General features: G+C 42.2%; 1 protein-coding gene across 5 annotated transcripts in view; it reads left to right on the forward strand.

Annotated features, from left to right (window-relative positions):
• The window catches only part of LOC132393532 (neural cell adhesion molecule 2-like), a 1,581,614-nt gene that overhangs the window by 1,361,353 nt on the left and 199,934 nt on the right, over positions 1 to 20,327 (forward strand). For all 5 annotated transcript variants that reach the window (XR_009511912.1, XM_059968913.1, XM_059968912.1 and 2 more), the window contains exon 11: positions 13,685 to 13,781. Coding sequence is in view for 4 of the 5 variants with exons in the window: in XM_059968913.1 (XP_059824896.1) it covers positions 13,685 to 13,781 (97 nt within the window). In the remaining variant the exon portion in view is untranslated. The remainder of the gene's footprint in view (positions 1 to 13,684; positions 13,782 to 20,327) is intronic.

A 20,327-nucleotide genomic window follows, 5' to 3' on the forward strand; every position in this document is an offset into this window, starting at 1 on the left:
ATAAGAACTGAAATGACTAATTTTAGAAACACCTCGTACACTCAGACGCATTTAGATTCCTGCTACCTGGGAAAGAAAGAGGAAGAGAAATAACATACATAAAAAATTTACACAACAGTCAGATAAAATTTCTAAGGATATATTTTCATCAACAAACACAAGATTCAGCACTCCATGAGATCATATGCAATTCTGATAAGAAGTACACACTTAACTTAAATGAAAGCACAACCCAGAAAAATGAAGAAATTATCATTTTGGTAGAATAAGTTAACAAATACATATAAGAGCACGGCCCTCCATGGAAGATATCCCATGATCTGAGCAGACTAGATGTTAACAATCAAGTATTGAACACCGGGCTCAGAGTTGGAGACCTCTTCGACCTCAGTTGAGGCTGGTTCATTGGCTGTATTTTAAGTTAGATATGGCCCTTGTGGCTAAAGGGATCGGGGGTATGGAGAGAAAGCAGGTACAGGGTTCTGAGTTGGATGATCAGCCATAATCATTCTGAATGGTGGTGCAGTCTTGAAGAGTCGAATGGCCTATTCCTGCACTTATTTTCTATTTTTCTATGTTTCCCAGGAATAGAGGGTTTCCTGTGGCATTACAGGACCAGACAGTTAATACAAAAAATAATCAAAAGTACAGTACAAGACCAACAAATTCAAGATGATAAATGCAGAAAATGCCCAAAGCAATCCAACACATTATAGGATCCTGTAGCAGTTTAACTCAATCTGATTATTTCCACAGGCACAATCAAACAGCAAACATCATTCATCAAGATCTTGCTTTACCCTACTATAAGTATTATATTTTAGCATCAGAGTCCTACAAATTACATTACAACCGATATATATATATATATATTGTTTTTAAAACAAAAGTTAAATTAAATAAGCAGTGTAAAAAGATAGAAAAAAAGTAGTGAGGTAGTGATCATGGGCTCATTAGCCATTCAGAAATCAGATGACAGAGGGGAAGAAGCTGTTCTTAAATTGTTGAGTGTGTGCCTTCAGGCTTCTGTACCTCCTGCCTGATGGTAACAATGAGAAGAGGGCATGCCCTGAATGATGGGGGCTCTTAATGATGAACACCACCTTTATGAGGCATCAATCCTTGAAGGTGTCTTGGATGCTGGAGAGGTTAGTGCCCATGATGGAACTGACTGAATTTACAGCTTTCTGCAGCTTATTTCGATCCTGTGCAGTTGCACTGCAACCCCCTTCCCCGTAACAAAAGGTGATGCAGCCATTTGCGTAGAAGCTGCATTGCTGAGCATGCAATAGAGAATGAAGTGTAAAAGCTACCAAAAGAATCCAGTGCTGGTAAGTAACAAAGTGCAAGATCATAACGAGGTAGACTGTGAGATCAAGAGTCCATTTTATCATACAGAAGGTTTGTACAAAAGTCTGATTAGAGTGGGATAGAAGCTGTCCTTGGGCCTGGTGCTGAGTCCCTTCAGGCTTTTGTATATTCTGGCAGATGAGAGAAGAGAAGATGGCTGGTGTAGGTGGGGTCTTTGATTGTGTTCGTTGCTTTACGAAGACAGTGAGAAGTACAGACAGAGTGCACAGAGGGGACGGTCTCCATGATGTGCTGAGCAGTGTCCACAACTCTCAGCAGTTTCCTGTGGGTGAGTCACCATTCCAAGCCATGGTGCATCCAGATAAAATGCTTTCTATGATGAATTTTTAAAAAAATTAATAAGGGTTAATGGTATTATTGTCTCAATTAGACCATGAGGATTTTTTTACATTTCAGTCATTGACTCTTCTTCTGGATCTGTTAATGACTTTTCAAAATCAGAATCAGGATTAGTATCAATGGCTTACTGTATGTCATGAGATTTGCTTTTATGTAACAGCTGTACATGGCAAGACATAATCACTTTTAAAATGTGAACTACAGTAAGTATATACACAGTAGCATGCAAAAGTTTGGGCACCACGGTCAAAATTTCTGTTTCTGTGAATAGTTAAGCGAGTTAAGATGAACTGATGAACTGATCTCCAAATGTCATAAATTTAAAGATGAAGCATTCTTTTCAACATTTTAAGCAAGATTAGTGTGTTATTTTTGTTTTGCGCAATTTTAGAGTGGAAAAAAAAGGAAAGGAGCACCATGCAAAAATTTGGCCATCCCAAGAGATTTGAGCACTCAGATAAATTTTACCAAGGTCTCAGACTTTAATTAGCTTGTTAGGGCTATGGCTTGTTCACAGTCATCATTAGGAAAGGCCAGGTGATGGAAATTTCAAAGCTTTATAAATACCCTGACTCCTCAATCGGCAGCCATAGGCTCCTCTAAGCAGCTGCCTAGCACTCTGAAAATTAAAACAAATGATGCCCACAAAGCAGGAGAAGGCTATAAGAAGATAGCAAAGCGTTTTCAGGTAGCCATTTCCTCAGTTCATAATGTATATAAAAAATGGCAGTTAACAGGAACAGTGGAGGTCAAGTTGAGGTCTGGAAGGCCATGAAAACTTTCTGAGAGAACTGCTCATAGGATTGCTAAAAAGGCAAATCAAAACCCCCCGTTTGACTACAAAAGATCTTCAGGAAGATTTAGCAGACTCTGGAGCGCTGGTGCACTGTTCTACTGTGCAGCGACACCTGCACGAATATGACCTTCATGGAAAAGTCATCAGAAGGAAACCTTTCCTCATCACAAGTCCTCACCACAAAATTCAACATCAGAAGTTTGCAAAGGAGTGTCTAAACAAGCCTGATGCATTTTGCAAACACGTCCTGTGTACTAATGAAGTTAAAATAGAACTTTCTGGCTGCAATGAGCAAAGGGATGTTTGGAGAAAAAAGGGTGCAGAATTTCATAAAAAGAACACTTCCCCAACTGTTAAGCACGGGAGTGGATTGATCATGCTTTGGGCTTGTGTTGCAGCCAGTGGCACGGGGAACATTTCACTGGTAGAGGGAAGAATGAATTCAATTAAATACCAGCAAATTCTGGAAGCAAACATCACACTGTCTGTAAAAAAGTTGAAGATGAAAAGAAGACGGCTTCTACAACAGGATAATGATCCTAAACACACCTCAAAATCCACAATGGACTACCCAAGAGGCACAAGCTGAATGTTTTGCCATGGCCCTCACTGTCCCCCGACCTAAACATCATCGAAAATCTGTGGATACACCTCAAAAGAGCAGTGCATGGAAGTTGGCCCGAGAATCTCACTGAACTAGAAGCCTTTTGCAAGGAAGAATGGGCAAAAATCCCCCAAACAAGAATTGGAAGACTCTTAGCTGGCTACAGAAAGCATTTACAAGCTGTGATACTTGCCAAAAGGGGTGTTACTAAGTACTGACCATGCAGGGTGTCCAAACTTTTACTTCGGGCCCTTTTTCTTTTTTGTTATTTTGAAACTGTAAAAGATGGAAATAAAAAAGTAATCTTGTTTAAAATATTAAAGATATGTGTCATCTTTAACTTTATGCCTTTTGGAAATCAGGTCAACTTTTACTCGCTAAGCTATTCAGAGTAACAGACATTTTGACCTGGGTGCCCAAACTTTTGCATGCCATTGCATATTTAAAAAGAAGCTTTCCTGAATCATTGAGTGTGTGTCTTCAGGCTCTCATACCTCCTCTCTGATGGTAGCAATGAGAAGAGGGCATGAGCTGGGTGATGCAGGTCCTTAATAATGAATGCTGCCTTTTTGATGTACAAGCTCCTTGAAGATGTCCAGCATACTATGGATGCTAGTGCCCAGGATGGAGCTATGGAGCTAACTGAGTTCATCGCTTATTTCGATCCTGTGCAATGACCACCCCCCCCCCCCCCTCCCATACCAGATGGTGATGCAGCCAGTTAGAATGCTCTCCACAGTACATCTGTAGATATTTCTGGCAGTAAATTCTCTCTCTGTCTACCCTATATAAGAAAGCCCATCATAACATTAGAGACCTCTATTAACCTTTCTCCTAGCCTCACAGAGCGGTGCAGTTCATAGTGTTGCTGCCTCACAGTTCCACTGACCCACATTCAATTCTGAGCTCAGTGCTATCTGCGTGCAGTTCACGCATTCATGCAGTGACCAGAAGGATTTTCTCCAGATTCCCCAGTTTCCTCCCACTTCCCAAATATGAATGGCAGGAGTAGGTCAATTGCCGTAGTGTCTGGGAATTTCAGGAAAATAATAAGCATGCAAGGGGTAGATGGGACTACAACCAGAGATCATGGGTTAGGGGCGAAATATGAAAAGTTTAAGGGGACATGAGGGGAAGCTCCTTCACTCAGAGGGTGGTGCGAGTGTGGAACAAGCTGCCGGCATAAATGGAGCAACCAAGCTTGATTTTAACTTTAAGTGAACTTTGGATAGGTACATGGATGGTAGGGGTATAGAGGGCTATGGTCCATGTGTAGGGTGATGGGAGCAGGCAGGTCAAATGATTCTGGTATGGACTAGATGGGCCAAAGGGCCTGTTTCTGTGCTGTACTTCTCTATGACTCTACAAGATTCTGTAGATGCTGGAAATCTTGAACGATCCTCACAAAATACTAGAGGAACTGAGCAAATCAGGTAGCATCTATGGAGGGGAATAATTAACAACATTTTGGGCTGAAACCCTTGATCAGGACTCCGTAGAGTAGTGGTTAACATAATCATTTTACAGCGCCCGTGAACACCAATTGGGGTTCATTTCCCACCGCCGTCTGCAAAGAATGTATTTGTTCTCCCTGTCACCATGTGGGCTTCCTCTGGCTGCTTCTGATGAAGGGTATAAGCCTAACCTGTCAACTGTTTATTCCCTTCCTTAGATGTGGCCTGATCTCCTAAGATCTTCCAGTATATTGTGTGCTTCCGGAAAATAAAATAGGTTAGGATTGAATTAATATAAAGATCTGTGCTTTGTATCAGCACAGATTCAAAGGGCCTGTTTCCATACAGTATCACTTGCAAGAGAGCAGAGGCAAGGCTGTTCATTCTGTTCCTGATAGCTGTCCCCTTGTTATTTTGGTTTCTAATAAATTAAGGGCAGCAGGATAGCGCCAGTGATCACCGATCCGGGTTCAATTTCTGCCGCTGTCTGTGTGGAGTTTGTACGCTCTTCCTATAATTGTGCAGGTGTCCTCTGTCTGTTCCTGTTGCTTCCCACATTCCAAAGACACATCGCGAGGATTAGTGAGTTGTGGGCATACTATATTGGCACCGGAAGCATGGTGACACTTGCGGTCTGCCCCAGCAGAGTCCTCGAACTGACTGGTTGATTAATGATGCGAAACGGTGCTTTTCACAGTATGTTTTGACGTATGTGTGACAAAGCTAATCTTTATAATATAGAGACCACTGTGGACAACAATGATCTGTAAGCTTTTATGCCACACATTTTAGCTTCAGCCCACTGGAAGGAAGGTGAGGCGATTATGAAAACAGATGATATCACATCTGGCTGTTAACGCCTGTCAGAGAAAGTGAACACTTTGTTAGAGAAGGCTTTGAAGTCATGGGGGAGAAAGAATTAGACCTGAGGACAGTGAAGTGGCTTCTGACTTCCACAAAAGGAGGGCATGGAAAAGAAGGCTTATTTGGACATTAGGGAAATGTGAAAGGCACTGTCACCACAGGAGAATAACAACACAAAGGCTGTGTGCTGTGCTTTTTAATTAAACCAGCTCCACATTAAAATTCTGCCTGAAATAGAGACTACTTACACGGCAGGGTGCATTCAAAGAAGTAAAGTATTGTATCAGAAAGAGAAACAGAGCACAGATTCAGAATAACGATTTTTTTTCTTAAAAATAAGCGATCATTTTTCAGCCTTTTGCCTGCTGTGAGGAAAAAGAGGAGCTCATCTGCTTTGCAAAGTTTGGAATGGTGTTTGGCTTGCATTAAGATCACATCATCATGTATTTGTGCTCAAAGCAGACGATCTCCAGGAGAGAAAATAAAGCCGTCTTCACTAAGTCTATACCTAATCATCAACATTGAAGAAAAATTATCAACATATCTTCCCTTCTGGATTTTAAAATGAGGTGTTTTGGTGCTAGGTAAAGACATCCAATGTGAGGTTTGGAAAGCCCAGCATAGGCTTGGTGAAAGATGAGGTAACATCCCTCTGGCTTCTCCATGCACCTTCATATTTCCTACTGTACAGACCAAGAGAAAGATTAGCGATACTTGTCATGCGTACATCAAAGCATACAGTGAAATGCAATGTTTGTGTCAATCCAAATTAGCAAGGATTGTGCTGGCCAGCTCGAATGCTGCTGGTGCCAGTATAGCATGCCATCAACTCACTAACCCTAACCAAAGACCTTTAGAATGTGGGAGGAAACCCATACATCATGGACACAACGTACAAACTCATTGCAGGGAGAACTCCAATCGATGACCACTAATAGTTAAAGTGACGCACTATGCCCCAGTTATGAGGTAAATTGGGAACCATTTCAACTAAAAAAATAATGTGTACTGAACGTAATCGAAAACCCCACCCGCCACAAACATTCTCTCCTTCTCCCCTCTCCCATCGAGCAGACGACACAAAAGCCTGAAAGCCAGGCTCACGGGCAGCTTCTACCCACTCTGCAGTTTCTTGCTGTCTTGGGCAGAGCATTTGCCATGCCAAGCTGCGAAGTCACCGAAATGCATGGATGCTCATTTCCAGAATGGAGCCTGGATCTGTACTCTGGACTGTAAAAGAACAAGAGAAGATCTCACTGAACATACACTCAGTGACCACTTTATATAACCATATAACAATTACAGCACCGAAACAGGCCATCTCGGCCCTTCTAGTCCATGCCGAATGCTTACTCTCACCTAGTCCCACTGACCCGCACTCAGAACATAACCCTCCATTCCTTTCCTGTCCACATACCTACTAAATTTTACTTTAAATGACAATACTGAACCTGCCTCTACCACTTCTACTGGAAGCTCATTCCACACAGCTACCACTCTCCGAGTAAAGAAATTCCCCCTCGTGTTACCCCTAAACGTTTGCCCCCTAACTCTCAACTCATGTCCTCTTGTTTGAATTTCCCCTACTCTCAATGGAAAAAGCCTATCCACGTCAACTCTATCTATCCCCCTCATAATTTTAAATACCTCTATCAAGCCCCCCCTCAACCTTCTACATTCCAAAGAATAAAGACATAACTTGTTCAACCTTTCCCTGTAACTTAGGTGCTGAAACCCAGGTAACATTCTAGTAAATCTTCTCTGTACTCTCTCTATTTTGTTGACATCTTTCCTATAATTCGGTGACCAGAACTGTGCACAATACTCCAAATTCGGCCTTACCAATGCCTTATACAATTTTAACATTACATCCCAACTCCTATACTCAATGCTCTGATTTATAAAGGCCAATATACCAAGAGCTTTCTTCACCCCTCTATCCATATGAGATTCCACCTTCAGGAAACTATGCACCATTATTCCTAGATCATTCTGTTCTACTGCATTCTTCAATGCCCTACCATTTACCATGTATGTCCTATTTGGATTATTCCTACCAAAATGTAGCACCTCACACTTATCAGCATTAAACTCCATCTGCCATCTCCATCTCCACTCTTTTAACTGGCCTAAATCTCTCTGCAAACTTTGAAAACCTACTTCATTATCCACAATGCCACTGACCTTAGTATCATCTGCATACTCACTAATCCAATTTACCACCCCATCATCCAGATCATTAATGTATATGACAAACAACATTGGACCCAGTACAGATCCCTGAGGCACACCACTAGTCACCAGCCCCCAACCTGACAAATAGTTATCCACCACTACTCTCTGGCATCTCCCATCCAGCCACTGTTGAATCCATTTTACGACTTCAATATTAGTACCTAACAATTGAACCTTCCTAACTAACCTTTCATGCGGAACCTTGTCAGAGGCCTTACTGAAGTCCATATAGACAACATCCACTGCTTTACCCTCGTCAACTTTCCTCGTAGCCTCTTCAAAAAATTCAATAAGATTTGTCAAATATGACCTTCCACACACAAATCTACGCTGACTGTTCCTAATCAGACCCTGTCTATCCAGATAATTATATATACCATCTCTAAGAATACTTTCCATTAGTTTACTCATCACTGACGTCAAACTGATCAGATACCTCCTCCACCTAGTACAGAAGGGGAACGAGTGTAGGTTTGTGCACTTCAACATTCAACATGTTGTGCATTCAGGGATGCTCTTCCTCACACCACTGTTGTTACTTGAGTTACTGTCACCTTCCTGTTAGCTTAAACCAGTCTAGCCATCCTCCTCAGACCTCTCTCAATAACAAAGTGTTTTTGCCACTTTTTTTTGTTTTACGCACCATTCTCTGTAAACTTTACAGGCTATTATGCGTGGAAATCCCAGGTATCTCAGTAGTTTCTGAGATACTCTGGCACCAACAATCATTCCACAGTCAAAGTCACTTAGATCACATTTCTTCCCCATTCTGATGCTTGGTCTGAACAACTATTGAACCTCTGGACCACGTGCATGCTTTTCTACAATGAGTTGCTATTATATGATTGGCTAATTAGATATTTGCATTAATGACCAGGCATACAGGTATATAAAGTGTATATAATTCTCAGGTGGATACTGCAAGGGTATACGTTTGACCTCACGATCTACCTCATCGTGACCTTGCATTTTATTGTCTGTCTGCACTGCCCTTTCTCAAGAACTGTAACACTTTATTCTGCATTCTGTTATTATTTTTCCATGTACTACGTCAATGAAATGATCTGTGTTGATGGCATACCAAACATTTTTCACTATTTTGCTACCTCAGGGCACCACAGTAGCATAGCGCTTGGGGCGTCAGAGGTTGGAGTTCAATCCTAGCATCCTCCATAAGGAACCTCTGAGTGTCCTCCCAGTGGAATGAGTGGGTGCTCCAGTTCCCTTCCACAAACCAAAAGTATATTGGTTAGTCTACTGGTCACTATAAATTGTCCTGTGATTAGGTTGGGGTTAAATTGAGGATTTCAGCTCAAAGGCTCTGTTCTGCACTGCATCTCTAAATGACTAAAATGTGCTAATAATAAACCGGGTTGTACTTGAGAAAGAGAGTCACGTAACACAAAATGATAAAGGTTAGCTGTATTTGTCATATGGGATCAGAGAGCACAGCCTCAGAATACAAGGATGTCCCTTTAGAACAGAGGTAAGGAGGAATTCCTGAGGGTAGGGAATCTGAGGGATTTGTTGCCACAGATGGCTGTGGAGGCCAAGCCACTGAGTATACTTAATGCGGAATTTAAAACTGAATTCCAGTGAGTATAGGCCCAGAGCCATCAAGCATTCCTTGTATGATAAGTCTTTCAATCCCAGAATTATTTTTGTGAACCTCCTCTGAACCCTCTCCAATATCAGCACACCCTGTTGTAGATAAGGGGACCAAAGTTGTTCAATGGCAATGCCATTCATGCACTTTTACATATAACCCATAATGGATTATTTAAATATTCCTGGTCTGTTTCATTGACTTTGTAGCTTGGTGTTTTATATACTGTTTCTCACTCACTTATTTTGCCATTGTGAGATTTGTTCTTTTTTTTTGCGCATTGGGTGTTTGATGTTTTCTTTGAACGGGTTTCCTGATTTTCTTTGTTTGGTGCCTCTGTCTGAAGACAAACCTCAGGGTTGTATACGGCATATGGTCTTTGATAATAAACGTACTTTGAATCTTTGAAACAAATGAGGAAATCATTGCGAATCAAAGCAAGTTTAATTATCATACATGGAATCAGCCGAACGAAACAATGGTCCTCAGAGGCCAAAGTGCAAAACATATGCAGCAGATTCAAAATGGTGAGCGATAAAAAAAGTCACACAAAATAACACACATACCTGTGTGTACACACACACACACACACACACACACACACACACACAAATATATATATACTTCATCAAACAATATATTTACACTATTACTCCAATACTACTGAAATATTAAATATTCAATAATTGTGAATATGGGAAAATGGGAATCAAGCCCAGTCTATCTAAAGTCTTCCAATCCTGGGAATATTCTCTGCTGTCTCTCCAGGTCACGTTAGAGTAAGTGGGGTAAGTAACTGTGGTACATTTTGTAGATGGTATACACTGCAGTTATTGGAAGTGGTTTATTATCGTCACATATACCAAGATACAGTGAGAGGTTTTAGTCTGCAAGCCACCCTGACAAATCATTCTACACATGGGCCCCTCAGGGGCTCGAATTTCTTGTAGATAGTGATAATCACATTTTAATTTGAAACTGCAAATAGATTATGATTACAACATACACAAAATGCTGGAGGAACTCAGCAGGTCAGGCATCGTCTATGGAAATGAACAAAAAGGCAACGTTTCGGGTCAAGACCATTCTTCAGGACTGAAAAAGAAAGAGAAAGATGACAGAATAAAAAGCTGGTGGGAGCGGGGTAGGAGGATAGCTGGAATGTGATAGGTGAAGCCAAGTGGGTGGAAAAGATAAAGATCTGGAGATGAAGGGATCTGATAAGAGAGGAGAGTAGACCATAGGAGAAAGGGAAGGAGGTAAGAGTCTAGAGTAGGGAATAGAAGAGTGGAGGGGGAGGGATTTTTTTTCAAGAAGAAGAATTTGATATTCTTTGCCATCAGGTTGGAGGCTACGCAGATGAAATGCAAGGTGTTGGTCCTCCACCCTCAAGGTAGCCTCCTCTTTTGTCAAGAGGAGGCCATGGACCAACATGTCAGAACAGGAATGGGAACGAGAATTAAAATGTTTGGCCATCAGGAAGTTTGACTTTTGGTGGATGGGTTGTAAATTTAGTCGGTTCTGTCTTGGGTACCAGCCTACAAACTACCCAGGACTGCAGGACATCTTCAAGGAGAGGTGTCTCAGAAAGACAGCATCCATTATTAAGGACCTCCAGCACCCAGGGCATGCCCTTTTCTCACTGTTACCATCAGGTAGGAGGTACAAAAGCCTGAAGGCACACACTCAGTGATTCAGGAACAGCTTTTTCCCCTCTGCCATCTGACTCCTAAATGGAGCCTTGAACATCACCTCAACTTATATATATATATATATATATAAATTTCTGATTTTTGCATGATTTTTAATCTATTCTGTCTATGTAATTTATTTAGTTATTTATTTTTATTATTATTTTATTTTTTTTCTTCTATATTATGTATTGCATTGAACTCTTGCTACTAAGTTAACAAATTTCACGTCACATGCCGGTGATAATAAACCTGATTCTGATTCTGAGTCGGATGGAGCGAAGGTACTTGATGAAGTTTTGATTCCCAGATTATTGTGTTGATGAATAAACTTTTGTAAAAAGAAATTATTCTACACAGCAAGGTAGCCAAAAAGGAAAACAGTAACAGAATGCAGGATATAGTGGAAAGGCCACAGATTTACCAAAATATTTGATCTGTTGTTCTCATGCCACTGTGCTGAGGCCAAAAAGGATCCAGCCGCTATTAGCAAACATCTAACAGATGTACAGTGTTTAACTGTGGAGGACACAGTGTTGAGTATAGAAATGGTAGAGGTGTTAGTCCCTATTGTTACGTATTGCAGTCTGTAGATCAGACCACAATCTGAACTGCTCCTCCATTCAGGAGTGTGTGCCATCCCGCTCTACATTTCAATGACTCAATTTTAAGGACCCTACAACTCGTTCTCAGTAATATTTATTTACTTTTTTATTATCTGTACAGTTTCACACGTTGAATATCAGACTTTGCTATTTATAGTTTTTTCATAAATTCTGAAAATGTCGGCAAGAAATTAAATCTCAAGGTAGTATATGGTGACGTATACACTGAGTGGTCACTTGATTAGTCACAGGAGTGGAACCCGGTGTGGTCTTCTGCTGTTGTATCCAACCAGTTCACAACTCGATGTACAGTGTATTCAGAGATACTTGGCTGCACACCGCTGTTGTAACGTGTGGTTATTTGAGTCATTGTCACCTTCCTGCCAGCCGGAACCGCTCTCTCCATTCCCCTCTGACCTCTCTCATTAACAAGGCATTTTCACCCACAGACCTATCGCTCACTGGATTTTTTTTTTGTTTGTTTTTTGCACCTTTCTCTGTAAACTCTGGAGTCTGTTGTACGTGAAAATCCAAGGAGACCAGCAGTGTCTGAGATATTTAAACCACCCCATCAGGCACCAACAATCATCCCATGGTCAGACTCACTTAGATCACACTTCTTCTTTATTCTGATATTTGGTCTGAACAACTGAACTTTTTGATCATGTCTGAGTGCTTTTAAGCATTGAATTGCTGCCACATGATTGGCTGATTAGATATGTGCCAAGAAGGTGTACCTATTAAAGTGATCACTGAGTGCATGTACTTCAATAATAAATTTCTTTGAAATCTGAACCATCTAAACTTCCTTCCTTCAACTTCTCCAACTCTTCATCTAGATAGATAGATAGATAGATACTTTATTCATCCCCAAGGAGAATAGCTTTTAAAAAGTTCTTAAATAGTTTACTAAAGTGCATTGAGTGGTAACTTAAGCTCAGTCCTAACCCCGGCACTTTAACATGTCTTGCCCCTGGTGGTTGAATTGTAGAGCCGAATGGCGTTGGGGAGTAATGATCTCTTCATCCTGTCTGAGGAGCATTGCATTGACAGCAACCTGCCGCTGAAGCTGCTTCTCTGTCTCTGGATGGTGCTGTGCAGAGGATGTTCAGGGTTTTCCATGATTCACCGTAGCCTACTCAGCGCCCTCCTCTCTGCCACCGATGTCATACTCTCCAGTTCTGTGCCCTCTCTCTGTCTCTTATAATTTTCACAGGCTTTTTTAATATAATGCTAACATTAATTTTGAGAGGGCTAGAATATAAAAGCTGAGACTTTACGAGGCAATAATCAGACTACACTTGGAGTGTTGTGAGCAATTTTTGGGCCTCTTATGTAAGAAAAGATGTCCTGGGATTGGAGAGGTTCCAGAGGAGGTTCATGAGAATGAACCCAGGAATGAAAGGTTTAATGTATGGCATGCATTTGATGGTCTGGGCCTGTATTTGCTGAAGTTTAGAAGAATGAGGGGTATCTCATTGAAACCTATCAGATGTCGAAAGGTCAAGATCAACTGGATATGGGGAGAATATTTCCTATAGTAGGGGAGTCAAGGACCAGAGGGCACAGAGTCAGATAGAAAGGTGTACCTTTAGAACAGAGATGAGGAGGAATTTCTTTAGCCAGAGGGTGGTGTATCTGTAGAATTCATTGCAACAGATGACAATGGAGGCCAGGTCATTGGGTATACTTAAAGCAGAGATTGATAGGTTCTTGATTAGTCACGGTGTTAAAGTTTATGAGGAGAAGGCAGAAGAATGATGTTGAAGGAATAATAAATCAGTCATGATGGAATGGGCCAGATGGCTTAATTCTGCTCCTATGTGTTATGGTCTTCACATCACTTTATTTGATCAAACTACTTCACAGCTTTGATAATAGTCTCAAAATTTGTTCAATAACCCTTTTATGAAACACCTAGAGAGGTTTTCTAATTAAAGACAGAATAGGAATAAGGCCTGATCTTGTTTCAAGGTCCTCCGTGATTTATGTATCAAGGTTACATTGTGTGAGGGGAGGTTTGAGAGGAAAGTTTGGTTTTAATGATGAATTAGCTGTAACAATCCAAAGGAGATGAGACAGAATGGTAACGCCATGATTTGTCTTTCTTTAATTGAAGATTACTCCAGCCGTGGACAGTGACTTCGGCAGCTACAACTGCACAGCCAGTAACCAGATAGGGACGAGGTTTCAGGAGTTCATGCTTGTACAGGCGGGTAAGTGACTTCCCAGCAGCGTCGTTTAACATTATGGTCACCTGATCAAAAACCAGAGGGACATAAAAAATAAGAGGGGGAGCAGACTACTTGGCCCCTTGACCCAGACCACGGCTGATCTACTTCAGTACAATTTTCCTGTCCCAACCCATTCCCCGTGATCCTCTAGTGTCCAGAAATCGCGTGGAGTGACACAGCACGGAAGCAAGACATTTGGCCCAGCTCCTTTGTACCACCTAGTCACATTTAACCTTATTTGTCCCATATTCCCCAAACCTTTCCTATCATCCAAATGTCTTTTAAAAGTCAAGAATTGAACCCACCTTTACCATTTCTGTTGGCAGCACCCTCCATATAGCCTACCGACGGTGTTGTGGCATCAGCTCCGGACTTCAAGGCAAATGGTCCCCGGTTCAAAGCCAGCCATCTCCTTGCACACTTTCAGTCCGTGCTGGGTTGAGCATCAAGCTAACAACTTGGCCTTGTGAAAAATAGACAAAATGCTAACTTGCCGAGAGGAACAACACACAAAAAGTTGTCCTTCAGTCTGTCTTTCCCTTTTCAACTTAAAACTATGCCCTCAAGCTTTAGACTCCCCTTATAGACAGGAAAAAGAGATATCAACGTTTTGTGATAGGACTCAGTGTTGAACTGAAATGTAAGCCATCTATTTGCCTCCATTCCAAGAATGCTGCCTGATGTTTTGAGTTCTTCCAGCATCTTATGGCCTCTTGTGTCAGGAGTATAGTAACATCCATCCTTTACCCTTTCTCCCTCTTGTAAGACACATTAGACCAAGTCTATTTGTGCCTGAGGGACCCAGTCCATCAGACACCCTGTTTGAGTTTCACAGTGCTACCTGAACTTAGCACTGAAATCCACGGAGAATCACTTTTGTTCAACAGCCAATGGAAGTGGGTATCCAGTTAAATCTGGGTGTTTTATTAATGAGGAAGGCTTTTCCACAGCATTAGCTGTGGTTTGGTAATTACCTGCCTTGTCGCTGTCCTCACATGTTGGAGACTTTTATTCACTGACAAGAGCTCAAGACCCAGGTAGAGAGCCGCAGTGCAGTGACAAGACAGTGACGCACTGCCAGATGATGTCTGATCTCTCGGCTGGCTCTTACGGACTGGATAAATAGCAGAGAGCTCTCCCCTGAGTCCAGAGTCCAACATTTAACCCACAACTAGTATCACTAACTCTGGTCATTGTCAAACTACTGCTTATAGGGGCTTGATGTGTACAACCTGAATGCAGAACATAGAACAGTACAACACACTACTGGCCCTTTGTTCCTCCTCTCACCTTAAAAGGATGTCCTCTGGTATTATCCATTGATGCCCTGGATAAAGGTGCTGATGGTCCCATATTCTATGCCTCCTTTGATCTGAGACACTTTCAAATAGTCTCTCATCTCATTTCTCTAAAGAGAAAAGCCCTGGCTCAACCTCTTCTCATAAGACATGTTCTCTAATCCAGATGGCATCCCAGTAAAACTTGGTTTCACCTACATTACAATAATGGAAACTTACTTGCTTCCCATTATGTCACTGGTGTTTAGGACAGCAACGAAGCTCCACCATCTCTGTCTGTCCTTGGTCGCACACAGATGTAGAAGGATTCTTTATTGCTGTTTCTGTAACAGTTTTGTTTGACCAGTCAGGATTTGTTAACTCTGAGCTGAGCTGAGCTGAGCCCCCAAACCTGGAGAATCGGTTTGCTCTCTACGCTTTGACCTGTTTGGCATGGGCAACCCTCCCAAGACCCAAAGCATAAAGCCCTGACTCCGACCAGCATAGCTCTCCAGGTCATTGAGGCATGCACGCCTCCTAACTATGACAAAGTTGTGGTCCTCTTGGGGGAATAGTGGCAGCACTTCAGAGGAATTTAGTTGTCAGGGATCATTTTGGGACAACCTTTTGTGCTTTGAAACAAAAACAGGAATTGCTAGAAAAACTGCAGATCAGACAGCCTATGCAAAGAGAGGAACGGTTGGAGAACCTATGGATTTTGTTTCATGCCTGAAAGGTAAATTGTATTTTTTGGGAAAATCAAAGTCCCAATGTCAGAAGGTGAAACTGCAGATCAGTTTTGTTTTTAATTCAAGGTGTCAATCCAAAGCACTGGCAGGGCTGCACCTAGAGTTTTGCAAACAATTTTGGTCACCCTGTTATTGGGATGGCCTTATTAATCTGGAACAAGTACAAATACGATTTAGGAGAATGTTACCAAGTCTTGTGGGCCTGGGTTATAAGGAGAGGCTCAGCAGGCTAGGACTTTATTCATTGGAGCATAAAACACTGGTAATATTCTAGAGGAATATAAAACCACATGGGGCATAGGCAGAGTGAATGCCTGCAGAGTTCCTCCCAAAGAAAGGAAGTCAAAGGCTAGAGGGCATAGGTCTGAGGTGAGAAAGGAAAGATTTAAAAGGGTTCTGAGGGTAAATCTCTTCACATTGAGGCTGGTGCCTATATGGAACATGCTGCCAGAGGAATTGTTTGATGCAGGTACAATAACAACATTGCAAAGGCACTTGGACATGAATATAGATGGGAAAGAATTTGAAAGATGTGGGCCATATGCGGGAAAATGGGATTGGCTTAACTGGGGACCTAGGTTGGCATGGATGAGTTAGGCCGAAGGGCCTGTTCCCACACTGAATGAGGTGTGTGCTTAGACAGCATTTGCAACATTCCAAACTTAAGTCACCCGGAGATGCCTTTCCGTTCATGGTTAACCTCACACGATGCCCTTAGCAGGTCTATCAAGCTGGTGGACCAAGTAGCTTTGCTCATAGGCCCTGTGCGCTAAGATTGATAGGATGTCATTACTACACTGCTCCCTATCAATCTCCTTAATGTATTCTTTCCCTGCAGTAGCAGAGGAAGCCAAACTGAGGGCTAACAATAACCAACTGATCCCTTCATAAAAAATGTTCAGCAGAGCACATTTTTGTTAATAAGATCAAGGTCGATCAGACATCAACTGATTTGAGAGAGGCAGCAAAATGTTTGTTTTTAGGGAACTTTGCCGCAGTGATTTTTGCAGAAGGACAATTATCATAATGACTGTTTTAGTAAGTAATTTCTCCATTGTAGGCTCGCTCATGGGTGTTGGAGGTTATATTTTTTCAATAGCAATTGGACTATAATTTTGTCAACATATTACATAATGGAAAATATTCAGACTTCAGCTGACACGTAACACGTACTAGGCAGCTAGTGCCTCAACAGGTAAAGAACTAATGATAAAGACTGGCTTTCTGTGTCACATGTATATTGAAACACTAGAGCATACACTGAAATGTGTCCTTGGCATCAACAACCAACTCAGTCTGAATATATGCTGGGGGCAGCTTACAAGCGTCACCATGCTTCTGGCACCAACATGGCAAGCCCACTGCTTACTAACCCTAAACTCTACGTCTTTGAAGTATGGAGGGAAAAAAACACCCAGTAAAAAACAATATGGTTACAAAGTGAACAAACAGACTCCTCCTTATAGACAGCGATGAGAATTGAACCCTGCTAGCGGGCACTGTACAGTATTTCTCTAACCTCTATGCTACCCAAAAACCACCTGCCCTTGGCATTTAATCACTACTGATGATCGGAGGCAGGGGGATACCATTAATCAGAAACTTAATTCCCTCTGCAATCTATAAGGAGTTGGTACAATCTCCCCATAACCGTGTTGCCTGCAGTTTCCACCCACATTCCAAAGGTGTACCAGTTAGGGTTAGTAAGTCATTGGTGCTAAAAGCGTGTTAACTCTTGCAACCTGCCCCCAGCACATCCCTGATGCAAGCAACACATCTCACTGTAGTTTTCAAAGTACATGTGACAAATAATCTTTCATCGTTACAAATACTGTGGCTGTAAGAACAGGTCAGAGGCTGGATTCAAATCAACTCAAATCAAATTGAGTTTAATTATCATTCAAACCATACATGGATACAGTCAAATGAGAGAGCATCCCTCTGAGGCCCAGCAGCATAACCTACGTTCACAATAGTGAAAGAAAAAACACACACTGCTACACAAGAAAACATATGTACAGTCCAACATCATGCAAAACGATGGTACAGCTCCCGGCAACCCAGCCTGTCGTTCCATCAGTTGGAGGGCGGCACTGACAGGAGAGACCAGCCCCAACCAAGAATGGATGCGATGCTACACCGCCTCCAGCATTTTCTCACCTGGACTGAATTGCTTGCATCAAGTAGCTCCTTTCTTGAAAGATCGAAGTAATTTCATCTGCAATGCACAGGTCAGGAAAGTGAGATAAAATAACCTTCACTTAGCTGCATCGATGCAGCTCAAGCAACTCTCAAGAAGCCCAATACCTTTTAGGACAAAGCAGCCCACTTACCCAGCACTCCAAATCAAATCAAGTTTAATTACATGGATACAGCTGAATGAAATAGAGTTCCACTGGGGTCAAGGTGTAAAACATACACAGCACATTGAAAGTACTGAGCAAAGAAAAGCACATACATATTTCAAGATCCTGAGCAACATGTCCCGCAAGCTGATGGTACAGTTGCCAGCAATCCAGCCTGTCATTCATCTAATCGAACACTGATTGGCAGCACTGACAGGAGAGGTCAGCCTCCAACTGAGCGGGGATGCCACGCTACACCTCCTCCAGCGTCTCCTCACCTGGACTGCCATCCACCATCCTCAAAACATCATTCCCTATTAATCTCTCCTTAACCTTCAGTCCTCTAGGTAGAATAAACCTCTCCACTGAACCAAAGTCCATCAACCCCCATGGTGCCAGAGACCCATCTTTAACCCTGACTCATGGACCTGTCTGCTGGGGTTTCCCCTGGTACTTCATTTCCCTCCAACGTTGCAAAGACATGTAACACATAAAAAACGCTGGAGAAACAAAGAAAAGCTTGGATGGGTACATGGATGGTAGGGCAATGGATGGCTATGGTCGGGGTGCAGGTCGAATAAACTAGGCAGATTAAATGGTTTAACATGGCCTAGATTGCCAAAGGGCCTATTTCTGCGTTGTACTTTTCTTTAACTCTACAAGCTTAACAGGTCAGGCTGCGTCAGTGGAAATGAATAAACAGTCAACGTTTCAGACCGAGACCCTTCTTCAGGAGTGGAAAGGAAGGGTGAAGGAGGTGGGGGAGAGGGGAGGGAATGCAAGTTAGAATGTGCTAGGTGGTCAGGTGGGTGGGGAAGGGTGGATGAAGTAAGAAGCTAGGAGTTGATAGGTTGAAAAGGTTGATAGGCTGCAGAAAAGGGAATCTAATAAGAGAGTAGAGTGAACCAACGGGGAAAGGGAAGGAGGAGGGGCACCAGGGGGAGGTGACAGATGAAAAGAAGAGAGTAGATAAGAAAGGGAGACAGAATGGGGAATTGAAGAAAAGGGAAGGAGAAGGGGGAGAAAGACCAGAAGTTGGAGGAATCAACATTTATGCCATCAGGTTGGAGGCTACCCAGACGGTATATGAGGTCTTGCTCCTCCAAACTGAGTGTGGCCTCAGGGTGGCAGCAGAGGAAACCATGGAACAACATGCACATTGACAGGTTAATTGGCCACTTTAAATTGTCTCCAGTGTGTAGAGGAGTGGTAGAAACTGAGGGGACAATGGGGAAAATAAGTGAGGGTGTGAATGCTCTGTGGAGTAGCATTGATTGAATGGGCCAAATGGACTTCTTTTATGTTGTATGTTCTTTTATGTTAAGTTAGACGACATTATCCAGGACTCAAGAAAAAGGCAGGGGTCAAGAATGAGGCTACACCCATTTATTAATTTTTCATAATAAGAAATATGCGTAACCACCTCACTCTACTGTAGGTAAGGAGGCGAGGGAGAGAAAGTAAAACAAAGAAAGAACCTTGCCTCATAGGTGTCTTTCTGCTGACAACCAGCTCAAACTGGACAGTTAAGAAAATATTTTGATAACAACACCCTGAGACAGTTTGATTTACTGTGAGCTGGTGTGTCTCAGGATTGTAGACAAAGATACCGCCAGGTACACAGAACAGGCTACACTTCGAATTACTTCGAAGTTCGAATTATTCGAACTCCACTGAACTTTGTTACAGGCAAAGTGCCAATTATATAAACATATAATCAAACATGAGTAAAGTTATACTGCAATAAAAATCAATCCAACATATGAAAACAACACACACAAAATGCTGGAGGAACTCAGCAGGTCAGAAAATGAATAAACAGTCTATGTTTAGGGACAAGTCCCTTCATCGGGACTTCTAAGGAAAGGGAAGAGGCCAGAATAAGAAGGTGGAAGAGGGGAAGAAGTACTGCTGGAAGTTGATTGTTGAGTGGGAGGGGAGGAATAAAGAAGCTGGGAGCTGATAGGGGAAAATGTTAAAGGGCTGGAAAGGAAAGAATCTGATAGGAGAGCAGAGTGGACCATGGGAGAAAGAGAAGGAGAAGGAGCATCAGGAAGAGGTGATAGACAGGTGAGGAGAAGAGGTAATAGGGGGCCTGAGGGGGGAATTGAAGAAGAGGGAAGGGGAGGGGGAAAACTTACCAGAAGTTGGAGAAAC

The sequence above is a fragment of the Hypanus sabinus genome, chromosome 4, assembly GCF_030144855.1.
Source record: "Hypanus sabinus isolate sHypSab1 chromosome 4, sHypSab1.hap1, whole genome shotgun sequence".
NCBI lineage: Eukaryota > Metazoa > Chordata > Chondrichthyes > Myliobatiformes > Dasyatidae > Hypanus > Hypanus sabinus.